Raw genomic sequence first — 16,776 nt, forward strand, 5'->3', positions numbered from 1 at the left:
GCTGCCTTTAGATTAGACTGTACCTTTTTAACCATTTCCTTCATTTCGTTGAGCATTTCGCAACCTAACATCAATTTGTCTTCCGGTCCACCCTAGCTTGAGGGCATACGACACTTCCGCCCGTACAATACTTCAAATGGGCTCATTTGCAATGATGTATGATAGCCATTATTGTACTTGAACTCGACCAAGTGTAGATAGTCTTCCCACTTCGTTGGTTGCTGCATTACATATTCTCTTAACATGTCTTACATCACCTGGTTCACCCGTTATGTTTGTCTATCAGTCTAAGGGTGATAAGATGTACTGAAATTCAGCTGAGTCCCCAATCCTCCAAACAATGTTTTCCAAAAGACCGATATAAATTGTACATCACGGTCTGAAATTATTGTTTTTGGTAACCCATGCAGCCTAAATATCGTCTGCATAAAAATATGGGCAATCTGCACAGTTCTGTAAGTAGATTGCACAGGTATAAAATGTGTTGAATTACTTAACTTGTCCACCACCACCATGATGGAGTCATTATTTTTCTTTGAATTGGGTAAACCCGTTATGAAGTCCATAGAGATGGTATCCCACTTCCATTTCGAAATAGGTAATGGTTGTAATAACCCCGCAGGGTGTTGGTGTTCTGCTTTAATTTGTTGGCACTTCAGACAATGTGCCAAGTATTCAGCCACATCTTTCTTCATACCCAGCCAATAATATTCTTTTTCGGAGTGTAGTGATCATTTTCTGATATCCTGAGTGTCCAGCATAGTGATTTTTATGAAATTCATCCAAAATCAAGTTTTTAATGCTATTTTGATTGGGCACATATAGCCTTTTCTTATAATACAGCATTCCAGCAGTGTCCATAGCATAACCTTGTTGACTTAGGATAAGTGGAGCATGGGTAACTCATAGGCACGGAGTAGTGATGCATGCTAGAGGCTCAGAGCAATGAAGCGAGCTGGCGCCTGAGTAATGCAGCTGCCCGAAAATTCCGAAGAATTTTTGGTACATATCTTCATAATGTATGTACACTATGCACTAAGCCATTAGGGCGATTGATATTTCCTATGCTATGGGATGGTGATCTCCATATGGAATGGGATGGTGATGGTCAAGCTGTATACAAAGTAGGATTCGTCATAGTACTGTTAAGGCATTCAATACTTTATACCATAGTTTCTATTGCTAGAGGTGGAGCTATGATTAATGGCAATAAATATTTAGCATACTATATAAGGTACTAGTTGAGCTGCGGCTATATATGTTTACCATTCAATTTTTCCAAGGCCAAAATTAAATGGTGGACATATATCGCGGCCTTCAATTAATGCCCTATAACAAGCTATTTATTTTTAGCTATACTTAATTGTGTGGCTTGTTAAATAAATAAAGCACAAAGAGTATATCAAATTTCATGTTCATGGCCATTGATATATCAACTAGTACTTTTGAGATATTTCATTTAGAGACTTTTTTTTTACCACTTTATATTTTAGAGTTTTGTATCATTAAAATGTAAAACACTTTATCTTAAAAAATGCCATTTTAAATTCTCCTAATATTGGTTTTTGTGATAATCATAATTGACATATTTGTATGATACTATCACAATTTTAACCCATTCATTTTATATTTTATTTAATTTATTAATAAATTTTTATTTTATAATATTATTATTTTGTTTTATAATATTTTTTTATTATAATTTTTATTATATTATTTTGTTAATAAAATTTAAACTATCATACTATTATGTCTCAAATTTGTTAACATTTATTTTTTTATTACATTTCCCAAAAAAAATTGTTAACATTTATTTTTTTATCACATTTTCCAAAAAAAATGAAGTTTTTAAACTTATGCAAAACCTTTTTTAATATCCAAATCAAAAGACATATCAAAAATTTTCCCACCCAAAAGTTGAGGATTCTCATAAGATCTCCCAAAAAAAAAAAAAAAAAAATCCCATTTGCCACACCCTACACCTTTCTCATTTTGCATATCTTCGAAAATGAATTGATATTTAAAACTACCAAAACCTTCATTGCCTTGGAACTCTTCGACTATGAACTTGTCATGTAAATCTAATGCATTCTTGCAACGCATTTACAAAATTTGATTTTTTTTATTAAAAAATATTACCCTACCTTTTGTAAGTTCTATCTTGAAATCAAAGGCATTAAGCCAATCATTAAGCTTTTGGGATTATTTTAAATTTTAATTTTTAAGACACTAAGCCATTCATCGTGTTTTTAGAATTATTTTAAACCTTAACTTTTTTATCATCATGTTTTTAGAATTATTTTAAACCTTAACTTTTTTATCTGGGATTGCACTAAGCCAATCGCCCCTTTGCAATGATTTTAAACTTTAACTTTTTGATCAACACCGACGGATATTAAAATTGTTTTATGATTAACTTTCCATTTTCCCATTTACCTTTTAGTCTCTTTTAGGTTAACAACTTTCCAAGTTTCTGTGCTTTGGGACTTTTTTAATTTTCCATAATTGCATAAGTCTTTGTGATTGTTGTAAATTTTAACCTTTTAATCAACATTAAAAGGTTTCTGGATTGTTTCATATTTAATTTTTAATTTTAATTTTCAATAATTGCGTAAGTCTTTGTGATGGTTGTAAATTTTAACTTTTTAATCAACATTAAAAGGTTTCTGGATTGTTTTATGTTTAATTTTTAATTTTACTTTTTGCTTTGTACTTTTTTTTAGTTAAAAAACTCTAGAGTTTCTTGAAAATAGATTTTGAGACTTTTTTAAAAAAATCACTAATTAAATTTAATAGTGTGTTTCACATATCACAAGATTGAAAACAAATTTATTAGCATTTTGCTAGTCACTATTTCAAATCTCGTTTATCTACAATCTATATGCGTTAAATAAGTTTTCTATAATATTTCTTAGCGTCCCTATCCAACACAGATGCTCTTTAAGAATCCTTGAATCCTATGCATTCAATATGAAAAGATTAGTTTGAGTATTCATTATATTAGTATAAAATCATCTAACCATTTAATAAATGTATTGTTTACCATCACCTTATAGAAAAATGGAGCTCTTATACTTATCATTGTTTTGTGATTTTTATAATCTAATATGAGGAGGATGTGTAAGAGGATGTGTAATTTTATAGGTGGGTAACATGGAGTTGACTTAATAATCCTAGATCCATCTTAACTCAAAGATCTATCAAGCACTGAGAGAGATAAAGAATGTGTAAACCTCTTTTTGAGTACAAAATTTGAAGAAATATTTGCATCTCTACAAATGTGATCCTTCTTTGTTGGATAAATATGGAGTTAAAATTTGAGGAAATATTTTCATCTCTACAAATGTGATCCTTCTTTGTTGGATAAATATGGAGTTAAGATAGATATAGGATGGTTTCCGTAGTACACTAGCATGAATCTAATAATTCTGAATATATTTAAAATATTTCGTTTTAAATTGTGCACACTAATAACTCATTGTTGTGGTTCATGTTGTCTATCACAAATATAAATCATATTCTCTTTCTTGATTTTCATAATATGTCTCTCAAGGAATTTCAATTCAAGTAGAGTTGTAGATTTCATTGAGGAAGAAGGAAAGGTATCAAAACAATATATTATGATATATATATAAATGGTGTTGGTAATTGAAGCTTCTTGATCAATTGATAAATTGCACTCAATCTATGGAGTAAACTATATATTAATTAGTATTATTATTATAATAGAAATCAATTCAAATAATCAATTTTTGTATACATTAAAATAGATGAAATATATTTACATCACAACATATCATAGATTAACATCTACATCGATATAAATGCATGCATATGATGCAAACAATAAAATAAGATTATAAATCAACATTACATTGAAATGAGTGTATCAAGTGCAATCATTTAATTATAGTTGAGAAACAAATGCACCCATACAGTGGCTAAGTTAACCATTCAATTTCTTAATTGTCATTCTACCAAAAATAATTATCAAATATTGGTAATAAATTTCCATTATCCAATGAGTTTGACAACAAATATAGTGACCACGTGCCCATCACATTAAACTCCATTTTCTCTTTGTGAACCCATAAAGGAGAAATTTTATGAACCCATAAAGAAGACATTTTGGTGTTTCCTCTAAAATAAAGTAATAAGGAAAATTAATTGTGTTGGGTATGAAGCTATCTAATTGATGACATATATTTTACATGACCATTAAAGGAAATCCTTCATATGTTTGGGTTTTTTTAAAGCCTTGGTAGTTGACACTGTATAGTGATTCTTAACCCATCAATTTAATTTGAGAGAATTGTAATTTGGCATGCTTCAATCTATTTTGTTTATTGTGCCGAGAGGCCCTCTACAGCTGAGTATGGGGTAGATCTCACATAATTGTGTAAATGTAAACATTTAACATTTTTAATCTACTATCGGCCCTATTTAGAATTCAATCTAATTATTATTATTTATAAATACAATATGAATTTAAAATATAAAAAGGTTTATGAACACGAAAAGAATATAGGTATGATAAATAAATAAAAATATAAATAAACTAGAGGTATGGTAAATAAATATATGTTTTTATACTTACTCCAAAGGTATGTCAAATAAATAAAAATATAAATAAACTAGAGGTATGGTAAATAAATAAAGCCTCTTTTTATATTTAGTCTATTTAAGGAGACTCAAAAAAGAAGTTTTATTTAGGTGAAGCCTATGGGCCAAATACCATTTTAATATCATGGGTCAAATACCATATTTATAGAAGAGGTATGGTAAATTAATAAAAATATAAATAAACGAGAGCTATGGTTCAAAAAAATAATATATATATATATATACACACTCCATAATTCACTTTATATTTACGAACACTCAAAATGAGATTTTATTTAGGTGAATCATATTGGCCAAATACCATGGGCCAAATTATTATTAATACCATGCAAAAAAAAATTATTAACCCTAATATTAATATTAATAAAAATAAAGATGACACATGGTATCGACCCATGGTATTCACATGGAATGTAGCCTATTTAAAGAGGGGAACTAAACTAACATAGATCCATCTTGAGGAGACCACGAGAGCGGAACTAGGGTTCAGGGAAACCCCCAACGGCGCCGACGGCTCTGAGAGAAGACGCACAATCTCTGCAAAATTCCTCACTGCAGCGTGACAGGGCTGCAGGGTACTAGCAGGAGGCAATGGATCAGCCTCAGGGGGGGGCGTCAGAGCCCTCCCCTTCACAGCACGCGCCTGAGCATACGGTCATTTTTGGATCAGTAGATCCAGAAGTCCTGAACAAAGGTAAACAGCAGCAAAGCACTGAAAAGGAGACAGGACATCGGAAAAACAAGGACAGCAATGCGCAAGAAAGACAAGAAGCTCCAGATCAAAGCCCGAAAGTCTCCTCATCTACATGTCGACCAGTGGCCAAAGAACGGCCACGAATAGAGCTGCCCGGTGACATAATAGAAAGGAGAATAGAGTACATGACGGATCATGCCCTCATTGGGAAGTTCATAGGATTTTGGCCGACTGAGAGAGCTTTATATGGTTGGATTGCGGCGAAATGGAAACCCAAAGGAGATGTTACTCTTCAGTTGGGGCCGAAAGGCTTCTTCACCGCTATTTTCTTCTGTCTTGAGGACAAATACAGAGTCCTGGCAGAAGGGCCATACTTTTTTAATGCAGCAGGTCTATATCTGCGGGAATGGATTCCAAGATTCAACCCAGATAAAGAAGACCTAACCTGGGCTCCGGTATGGATCAGGTTATACTCCCTACCAGATGAATACTGGGAAGAAGAAATCCTCAAGGGTATTGGAAATGGAGTTGGAACATACATCAGAGCGGCAGAAGAAACTAAATCGCGTAAGTACGTCTCCTATGCTCGCATCTGTGTTTTTATACGCCTGAATGAAGCTCTACCAGAATCGATAACTCTTGCCCACAGAGACGAAGAATGGATCCAACCGCTTGACTACGAACACGTCCCCTTCAGGTGCAGGAAATGCCATGCACTGGGGCATCTCTTCAGGGACTGTCCCCTAAATGCCAAAGTCAACACCCCTGCCTCTTCTGATAACCCATCCCATGACGGCTTCACCAAAGTCACAAGCCGAAAGCGTTCGCATAAGAAGCCTCAGAATGGTACTAAACCCCAGCCTAACAGACCCCAAGATCCAGCATCCAAGAACAGCTTTGATATACTTGCTCATACCCCTGAGGATCAACCACTGACCTCTGAACCCATCCCCTCGCGCCCTTCTTCCTCCTCCCACCCTCCTCCCTCTGATCCCCCCCCCAAATCTCACACCCCCATCATCTCCCCTTCTATCCTAAGCAGAAGTCAGAAAGATCCAGTGGAGATTCAAAAGAACATGGAAGTGGACGGGAAGGAAGAAGAACCTCAGGACTCAGAGAACAATATAGAAGATAGCAACAATGTGCAGCAAATGGAAGAAGAGCCTGAGAGCATAGATCTATATGGTCTGGACATTCTGGAGCTGGAACAAGCATGTAGAAAACGAGCATATGACTCCATTTCTGAGCCTCAACTCGACAAGCTCGAAATGGTCATCTCAAGAGCCTTTCATCAAAACCAGCTCAGGATACAACCAGGCAGTCATTGGGATGGCAGCCTGCGTCCAAAGGATTCCAAAAAGAGGGGAAGGAAAACAGACCTCCAGCGAACTATTGAGGTGGGAAAAATCCTGGTAGATTCAGGCAGATATGCAAAGTTAACAAAGTACTACAGGCCCTCCAACAATAGTTAATCCATGAAGCTTGTATCCTGGAACTTAAGAGGGCTTAACAGCCCAGGGAAACTAAGAATGTTAAAAAACATGATCAAAATGGAAAAGCCGCAGATGTGCTTTCTCCAGGAAACCAAATGCAATAGCTCTACCCTAGGCAACATACTCTCAAAAGCATGGCCAGGCTGTCGATCGGTAGCCGTAGACGCCTTGGGAGCCTCAGGTGGACTAGCTATCGCTTGGAATACTCAAGCGGTAACACTAACAGATTTTCATGCCTCTCACCACCTCATACAGGCAGCCTTCCACATTCTAGGCACCAATATTCATGGTAATTTATCAAATGTATATTTTCCACAAGACACAGGCAGCAAGATCATGCTCCTTGACACTATAGAAGCTCTAAGCAATAATAGAAGACACCCACTATGGATCGTGGCAGGGGACTTCAATATGATCACCAACAGCGAGGAAAAGACAGGCGGGAGGATCAGAATGGAGCCGGAAGTTGCTCGCTTTAGGGACTTCATCCAAAATGCGTCCTTAATCGATTTGCCGTTCTGCAATGGCACCTTCACCTGGAGCAACCGCAGAGCTGGCAAATCCCAAATCGCCTCCAAATTAGACCGCTTTCTCATCTCTGACAATTCGGTGCACCTAGGAGGAGATATATCAGCAGAAATCTTGGCACACACCGGGTCGGATCACTGGCCGATTGCTTTACAATGGAGGAGACCAGGGGATTTGACAAAAAGACCCTTCCGCTTCGAGGGATTCTGGCTTTCGAACCCTGCATTCAAGGATTTCGTCAAGACCACCTGGGCATCCTTCGTTCCCCCAGAAGGTGCAAAAATGTATCAATTCCAACAGAAGCTAAGATTTTTAAAAAATCAACTAAAAATATGGAACAGGGAAACCTTTGGCAATATTTTCAAGGCGCAACAAGAATTGAATCAAGAACTGGCGAATCTCCAACAGAAGATAAGCACAGAGGGGCACACAGAATCCACCCTGAACCAGGAGCGGCTCATTCACAGTCAGCTGGAAGAAAGGAGAAAGCAGGAGGAAATCTATTGGAGGCAAAAATCAAGAGTCAGGTGGCTGAAGGAGGGGGAGCGCAACACAAAAATTTTTCACAGAACCACGGTGCAGAGAAGAATGCACAATACTATCCCCTTCATCCAGAATCAGGCAGGGGAAAAAGTCGAGAAGCATGAGGAAATCGAAGAGGCCCTCCTAAATCACTTCCAACATGTCCATCGGGAACCAATAGATGACAGGCAACAGGCTATTGAGAAAATCATCAGAAATGTGCCTAAAATCATCACGGAGGATCACAATGAGCTTCTAATGCGACCTATTCTTCTGCAGGAAGTAGACGACGCAATGGCCCAGCTTAAAGATGGCAAGGCCCCAGGCCCAGATGGATTTACCACCACATTCTTCCATGCCTTTTGGGACATGATAAAGATGGATGTTTGGCAGATTGTGGAGGAATCCAGAGCTATGCGCTGGCTCCTCCCCTCCCTCAACTCCACTTTTATCACTCTCATTCCCAAAGAGGAGAATTCCATCACCCCGGACAAGTTCAGGCCCATCGCTCTCTGTAACGTCATCTACAAAGTCATATCAAAGGTCATAGCAAACAGGCTAAAACCCCTACTACCTCTGCTCATCTCTCCGGAACAGTCGGGGTACGTGGAAGGTCGACAGATTATGGATGGCATCCTCCTCACGCACGAGATAATCCACTCCCTCAAGCACTCTAAACAAGCAGGTATGATTCTCAAACTGGATCTTTCTAAAGCTTTTGACAAGCTTAGTTGGACTTACATTCACCAAATGTTAAAAGCCTTTGGATTTGGGTCCACCTGGATTCGCTGGATCATGAGCCTTATCACTTCCACTCACTTCTCTGTCCTGGTGAATGGTATACCCTCTCGTCCTTTCAAGCCATCCCGGGGTATTAGGCAAGGCGACCCCCTATCCCCCTTCCTTTTTGTCCTAATGGCTGAAGGTCTTGGCAGACACATCAAACACGCCCTCCATACTAATCAGCTCAAAGGTATTTCAGTCCACAACACCCCTGCCACCTCTCATCAGCAATTTGTTGATGATACCATGCTATTTGGCTATCCTTCCGTCCAGGAAGCCTCTCGCTTCAAATCTCTCCTCAACGACTTCTCAGAGGCTTCTGGCACCCATGTCAACTCCTCCAAATCTCAGATTTTCTTCTTTCATACTCCTCCATCAGTTAAAGCTGCTGTCACCCGCATTCTTGGCTTCCCCTCTGCCACCCTCCCTTCCAAATATCTGGGTGCTCCCCTCACTGCGTCCGCAATCAAACAGCCTGCCTGGAGCTCTCTCATAGAGAAGCTTGAAACCCGCCTCAACCTCTGGACTTACAGATCTCTAAACCTCGCCAGTCGGGTAGTGCTCATTAAATCTGTTCTTCAAGCCATGCCTCTTTACCTCTTCTCCATCCTAGCTGCCCCTAAGTGGGTCCTAAAAAGAATAAGAAGCATACAGCGGGACTTTCTTTGGGGCAGCTCGGCTACAAACCGCAAATGGGCTCTGGTGAAATGGTCTTCTGTTTGCATGCCCAAGGACAAGGGAGGCATTGGGCTAAGGGACCCAGAGCTCAGTAACTCCATAATGAATGCTAAGATTTGGTGGAACTGGATCACTAACCCAGACAAGCCATGGGTAAAAATTTGGACCGCCAAATACGCCCACAACAGACCTCAAGAAGAGATCATAAGGTTCATCCCCACTGAAAAAGGGTCGTTAATCTGGAATGCTGCCAAACAGCACTATCATTTAATTCAACAGCATAGTTTCTGGGAGATCAGGAATGGCAGCACCGCAAGATACTGGACAGACACCTGGAACCAAATGCCTAGACTTACTAATATTCTTCCTCCAACCATGATTCCGGATAGACAGGAGCGGCAACAGGATAAAATCCAGCACTTTTGGACGCAGGAGACGGAGCACGGGTACAGAAAATGGAGACAGAGTAATCAAATTCTTAGCAGCACAAATGCACAGGAGATAGAAGACCTAGAGAAGGAGCTAAGAAAACGACGCATAAGGTATTATGAAGATCACGACATTCTCAGATGGGGTTATAAACCCAAAGGATCCTTTACCACTTCTGAGGCATACACGCTGGTTTGCAACTTCCCCTCTCCTACGGATCCTCTATGGAGCAGACTTTGGGAACTCGGACCATGGCCAAAAATTTCCTACTTCCTCTGGCTGGTAGGACATAAAAGAATCCTCACATGGGATAAACTAAGGAGAAGAAGCTTCCAAGGCCCCTCTGTATGCTATAACTGCTTCCAAAACGAAGAAACCCTTCAGCACCTCTTAGATACCTGTCCCTTGGCCAATCAGCTATGGGAAAAGGTGAGCTTCAGATGCCAAAAGAGATGCAGAGAGGACAATGACATCATCAATACCATTAGGCAATGGCCAAAAAACCCCTACAACTGTGAGATCCTCAACCACCTATGGAAAATCATCCTGGGTATAGTCCTATGGAATATCTGGAAGGAAAGAAATAATCGCATCTTCAAAAATAAGAGCTCTCCCATTGAAGAAATCTGGAACAGGATACAAGGCAATCTCACAGAGACCATGTCGCTCCGCACTTGGATGAAGGAGGATCTCCCTTCAGCGGATAATGAGAAAAACATCCTGGACAATTGGCTTCTGCAACTGCCACAAGAAGATTTCAAGCCTTGCCCTCCTAAAAGCAACTTCAAGGACAACAGCTGCTGGCAAGCCCCCCCTCTCAACTCCTTCAAACTCAACTTTGATGGAGCCTCCAAAGGTAATCCGGGAGCTGCTGGATTCGGAGGTATACTGAGGAACCATTTGGGCACTCCTATACAGATCTACTATGGAAACATGGGGTGGGATACCAACAACTCCGCTGAACTAGAAGGCCTCTGGCAAGGTCTCCTACTAGCGGAAAATCTCAGACTTCAACCCCTGATTGTGGAAGGGGACTCGCAGCTTCTCATTAATATGGCAACCCACATTCAAATGGGCTCCCAAGCCAGGAAAATTGCCACAAGTTGGAGATTAGAAGCAAGGCTAAAAAAAATGGAACAGTACCTGCGCACTAACAGAGCTGTCTCCTTTAATCACATAAGAAGAGAGGGCAATAAGATAGCTGATCTACTGGCCAATATTGGGGTAGGAAATGACCAGGTCCTTCTTTCAGGAACCACGGACATCATACAAAATCATCCCCAAGCCCAGGATTGTAATAGCCTCATCCAAAAGGAAGCAGACTCCCCGGATGCGGGTGTTCACGCGGCTGAGGACAGGAGGCCACATGGCCAACATGTGCCACCTTGTGAGAATATCAGGACGGACATTCAGAACGCCGCCAAGGTATTAAATACCGAGGCCTCTGCTCCGCGCGATCAATGAAGTTTAAGGTGAATTGGTGCGGTTTCAGAGCACATTTATGGCGCTCAAGGCTCAAGAGAATGTTGAGCGGTTTAAATCTGAAATGGGCTGGGGGTCGAACCATTCTCAGAGTGAGAGGCTCGCTGCGCAGGCTGGTCTGGGCAATTTCCTTCTTCCGGCCAGTGCTGTGGATGCTACGAGCGTTGTGGTTGTGGAATTCTTCGCGCCTGTCCTCCGGGGTGTGGGTTGTATGGTGTTATTGTCAAGAGGCAAGGAAGGATTGCTGTGCAGCGTTGGGAGGAGACACGAGCAGGAGCTTTCGGCAACAAAATCTCTGTTCTTCACCGTCAGATCTTCAACCAAAATGGTCAAGCCAAGGGAGCGGATGCCTTGTCGACGAGGCTCGGGTCGAGGAAGCTCCTCACGCCATCCAGCAGCAGACATTCATCACCACTGCTGCTGCTGCTACTGTCATAGAAGGGTCGGGGCTCCCCACTTACAGGCTTCCCAATTCATGGATGCGGGTAGCCCCAATTCAGAACAACCCTCCCTTCCAGCATTTGGCACCGCTGTTTTTACTCTGGGAAGCCTCAGTGCTCACCTCTCCGTCCTCTTCGTTAAGGAAACTAAGGACAATGAAGATGGGGAGGGCAGCGGGGCACCGCCACTCACAGAGCATCAGGCAATTGATGAGGAGGGACCGGGAGGAGCTCCGGAGCAGGCCCCCGCCCAAACTCGGATACCGGAAGCGTCATCCTCCAGGAAAGCGGCAGAGGAAGAAGGGGAAGGCGCCTCTGAGGAGTATGGATGGGTTCCAATCGTTGAGGAGAAGCCTGAGGAGTAGCGCCCAGCAGCAGAAAGCGACTACCATCTTTTTGTTCAGGTTCTGCATTAGTCCTCTGTCTCGTCTGTTATCAGTGTCTGAGTATGGAATTAGTCATATGTTTATGTCTACGTTTTTTAGGTTCGGGTCCAGGTTTCTGCACGCTTTGTTTCAGTTAGTAGGTCGCCCCTGCGAGGGTAATTTTGGCTTCATAGCCCCTGCGTGGGTTTTCAAGGTCTGAAAAGAAAACTTTCATGTGTTTTGATGTACTGGCTGCAAACCAGAAGGAAAAGTCGCCCCTGGAAGGAAGCCCACAGTGCCACAGTCGGCCTGGGGCAACATGTCTATCTGTCTGTAATGTTTCTCTGTATGTAATGTTTCTCTGTATATAATATAATCTAGTAGCATAGTTTTACTGAGAAAAAAAAACATAGATCCATCTTTATTATCAAATATCCTTATATGCAAACTAGTATAGAGTGAAAAAAATATGATCCCTCTCAGGGCTTGGTAAATCCAGAGTAAAGATGGATCTATGTTGGTATATATATATATTTTTGGATTATAGTAAAAATAAATATATTGAATAATCATTTATTTATTATTTTACAAAAATGAAACACGAATAAAGTATAAACATATATTTTTTTGGGTCGAGAGCCCTATAACCCGGTATGGGGGTAAATCTCACATAAATGTGTAAATCTAAATCTAAATGTAAATGTAAACATTTAACATGTAATGTTTAATATTTAACATTTTTAATGTAATGTTGACCCTATTTAAAAATAAATATAATTATTATTATTTATAAACACAATATAAATTTAAAATATAAAGAGGTTTATGAACACTAAAAAAAATAAGTATGGTAAATAAATAAATATATAAATAAACTGGAGGTATAGTAAATAAATAAAACCTCTTTTTATACTTACTGCAAAGGTATGGAAAATAAATAAAACTATAAATAAACTAGAGGTATGGTAAATAAATAAAACCTCTTTTTATATTTAGTCCATAAACATCTTCATATTTAAGGAGACTCAAAAAATAGGTTCTATTTTATTGAAGTCTAAGGGCCGAAGACAATTTTAATACCATGGGCTAAACATCATGGTCCAAATACCATTTATAAAAGAGATATGGTAATTTAATAAAAATATAAATAAACTTGAGGTATGATAAATAAATAAAATATTTTATTATTTTTACTCCATAATTCACTTTATATATTACCAACCCTTAAAAATGAGGCTTTATTTTGGTGAAACCTATAAGCCAAATACCATGTAAACAAATAAAACATTTTTTTATACTTACTCCATAATTCACTTTATATTTACGAACACTCAAAAATTAGTTTTTATTTAGGTGATATAGCCTATTTAAAGGGGGAATTAAACCAGAATAGATCCATTTTACTCTAGGTCTACTAAGTGCGGTGAGGGATCAAGTATCCTTATTTGCAAACTAGCATAGAGTGAATAAAGATTTGATCCCTCTCGGGGTTTGGTAGATCTAGAGTAAATATGGATCTATGCTAGTATATATAATTTTGAAGTATAGTAAAAATAAATATATTTAACAATTATTTATTTATTACTTTACAAAAATGAAACATGAATAAATTATAAATATAATTTTGTATTTCTTGGGCAGCGCAGTATGCGGTAGATCTCGCATAAAAACGTAAACATGTAAACATAAATGTATATTTAAGTGTAATGCTTAACATTTAACATTTGTAACCTAATGTTGGCCCTCTTTAAAAATCAATCTAATTATTAGTATGTAAAACACTATAAATTTAAAATATAAAGAGGTTCACCAACACTCAAAAAAGATGTATGGTAAATAAATAAAAATATAAATAAACAAGAGGTATAGTAAATAAATAAAACACTTTTTTTATATTTTCTCTAAAAGTATGGGAAACAAATAAAAACATAAATAAACTAGAGGTATGGAAAATAAATAAAACCTCCTTTTATATTTATTCCATAAACTTCTTTATATCTATTAAAGCTCAAAAAATATGTTTTGTTTAAAGGTGAATCCAATGGGCCAAATACCACGGTAGAAATAATTAATACTACCATGGGCCAAATACCATGGGAGAAATTATTAATAATACCATGTGTCAAATACCATATTTAAAAAAGGTATGGTAAATAGATAAAATAATTCCTACTACCATGGTCCAAATACCATGGGAGAAATTATTAATAATATCATGTGTCAAATACCATGTTTAAAAGAGGTTTGGTAAATAGATAAATATAAAAAAGGTATAAAGAGGTATGATAAACAAATAGAAATATATCAAATAAGATTAGAAATCAACATCTAATTATATACCAAGCCTATGGGCCAAATACCACGGGCAAAATTACTATTAATACCATAGAAAAAAACATTATTAACCCTAATATTAATATTGAAAGATTAATATTATTATTATTATTAAATCTAATATTCATATTAATATATCATATATATATTAACTCTAGATATACATGGGAGGAAAGAACAAAGACATAGAGTGGTAGAGGTGGAGAGATATGGGGAGTAACAAGGGAGAAATAGAGATAAACTTGAGGATAGGGAAGAGGAGGAATGAAGAGAGAGAAAGAGGGATGTTAGTGTGAGAGGTAGAGAAGGGTAAGAGAGGGAGAGGGAGACACAAAGATGGAGTGGGGAGAGAGAGAAGGAGAGAGGGAGGGATATAATGAGAGGATTGTAGGAGAGAGAGAGAGAGAGAGAGAGAGATGAGGGAAGAGAGAGGAAGGTAAGAGAGAAATTGGGAGAGAGGAAGGATGAGAGAGAGGACTTGCAAGAGAGGAGGAGAGAAGGAAGTAAAAGGAAATAGATAGAGAGTGAGAAGTGGAGAGAGAGGGATTTGCAAGGGAGAGATGGAGAGAGTTAGTGTATTTTTAGGGGTGAGATAAAGAGACAAAGAAAGAGAGATAGAGAGAAGGGGGGAGAGAAGGAGAGAGGGAGGGATATAGTAATATAGTTGGAGCGAGAGAGAGAGAGAGAGAGAGAGAGAGAGAGAGAGAGAGATGGGGGAAGAGAGAGGGAGGGATATAATAATATAGTTGGAGAGGGAGAGGTAGGAAAGAAAGGGAGAGAGAGGAAGTATGAGAGAGCGGACTTGAGAGAGAGGAGGAGAGAGGGAGGGAGAGAGGGGGAGGGAAGAAGAAATACATAGAGAGTGAGAAGTGGAGAGAGAGAGGGAGTGAAAAGGGAGAGATGGAGAGAGAGTTTTTATGTTTGGAGGTGATATAAAGAGACAAAGAAGGAGAGATGGAGAGAATGGGGGAGAGAAGGATAGAGGAGAGAGGGAAGGATATGGTAACAAAATTGGGGGGTGAAGCGAGAGAGAGAGAGAGAGAGAGAGAGAAAGAGAGAGAGAGGAGGAGGGTCCAGGGATAGATAGATATATTGAAGAAAGAGAGTGTATGTTTTAGTGGTGATATAGAGAGACAAAGGGAGATAGAGATATACATTGAAGTAAAGAGAGGGGAGAAGAGAGAGAGGGATAGAGAGATTGGTAGATATGGAGTGAGACAACGTGTGTGTTTGGGGGGTTGACATAGAGAGAGAAATAAGGAGAGATGGAGGGATATATATATATATATATATATATGGAGAGGGGAGAGAGGGAAGAAGACTTATTGGAATAGATGCATTTATTTCAGTTTAGGACATGATTTCTAATCCTATTTCATTTCTTGCACTAGATGTATTGATTTTAGTGTAGTTGATTTCTAATGATATTTGATTGCTTTCACTAGATGCCTAAATTTTAACGTAAATGCTGATTTCTAGTCCTATTTGATTGCTTCCACTAAATGCATTGATTTCAGTGTAGATGGTGATTTCTAATCCTATTTGATTACTTCCACTAGATGCATTGATTTCAATGTAAATGTTGATTTCTAATCATATTTTATTGCTTGCACTAGATGCATTGATTCCAATGTAGATGATTTATAATCCTATTTTATTGCTTGCACTGAATGCATTGATTTCAGTGTAGATGGTTATTTCTAATCCTATTTGATTGCTTGCACTAGATGCATTGATTTAAGCGTAGATGTTGGTTTATAATCCTATTTTCTTACTTGCACTAGATGCATTGATTTTCAGTGTAGATGTTGGTTTATAAACCTATTTTCTTACTTGCACTAGATGCATTTATTTGAGTGCAAATGTTGATTTCTAATCGTATTTGATTGCTTGCATTAGATGCATTGATTTCAGTGTAAATGTTGTTTTCTAATCTTATTTCCTTTCTTGCATTAGATGCATTGATTTCAACATAGATGTTGATTTCTAATTTGATGTAATTGGATGTATGATGGTACATTAATTTTAAAGTTATTGGATTAATATTGTGCATTGATTTCAGTGTAAGCATAAAAAATATTGACAATGTTCATTGATTTTTGTGTTATAGTAATTCAACCTATTAAAATTAGAGAGAAACGGAGACAAGGTATGATGTTTACTACAATATATTGAGCTAAAGATTTAAATGATTACGGTTTAACCTGTCCTTATCATATAATCGATATGAAAAGACAACAAAAGTAACAAGGGTGACAATAAGAATAGTAGAATATTATAGTTTCAGATTAATCACAATGAATACTATTTGTAATTTATGATATTCTTATTACTCACATTTTCTATCATTCAATACTATTGCACTATCACTTTACATTAAAAAAATTTATTTCATCATTTTTCAT

General features: G+C 38.0%; 2 protein-coding genes across 2 annotated transcripts in view; both read left to right on the forward strand.

Moving 5' to 3' along the window:
• Positions 1-16,776, forward strand: part of LOC149210073 (antimicrobial ginkbilobin-2-like protein) — a 66,921-nt gene that overhangs the window by 24,638 nt on the left and 25,507 nt on the right. The gene's annotated exons all lie outside the window — the stretch shown is intronic.
• LOC149210074 (uncharacterized) lies at positions 6,883-11,214 on the forward strand. Its single transcript, XM_089398858.1, has 3 exons — positions 6,883-7,622; positions 7,908-9,863; positions 10,386-11,214. The coding sequence occupies exons 1-3, from the start codon at positions 6,883-6,885 to the stop codon at positions 11,212-11,214; spliced, it is 3,525 nt and encodes a 1,174-aa protein (XP_089254984.1).

Source organism: Pinus tabuliformis, chromosome 1_2 (genome assembly GCF_031772625.1).
Source record: "Pinus tabuliformis cultivar Carrire ecotype Pingquan chromosome 1_2, CPIR1, whole genome shotgun sequence".
In the NCBI taxonomy this organism is placed as follows: Eukaryota; Viridiplantae; Streptophyta; class Pinopsida; order Pinales; family Pinaceae; genus Pinus; species Pinus tabuliformis.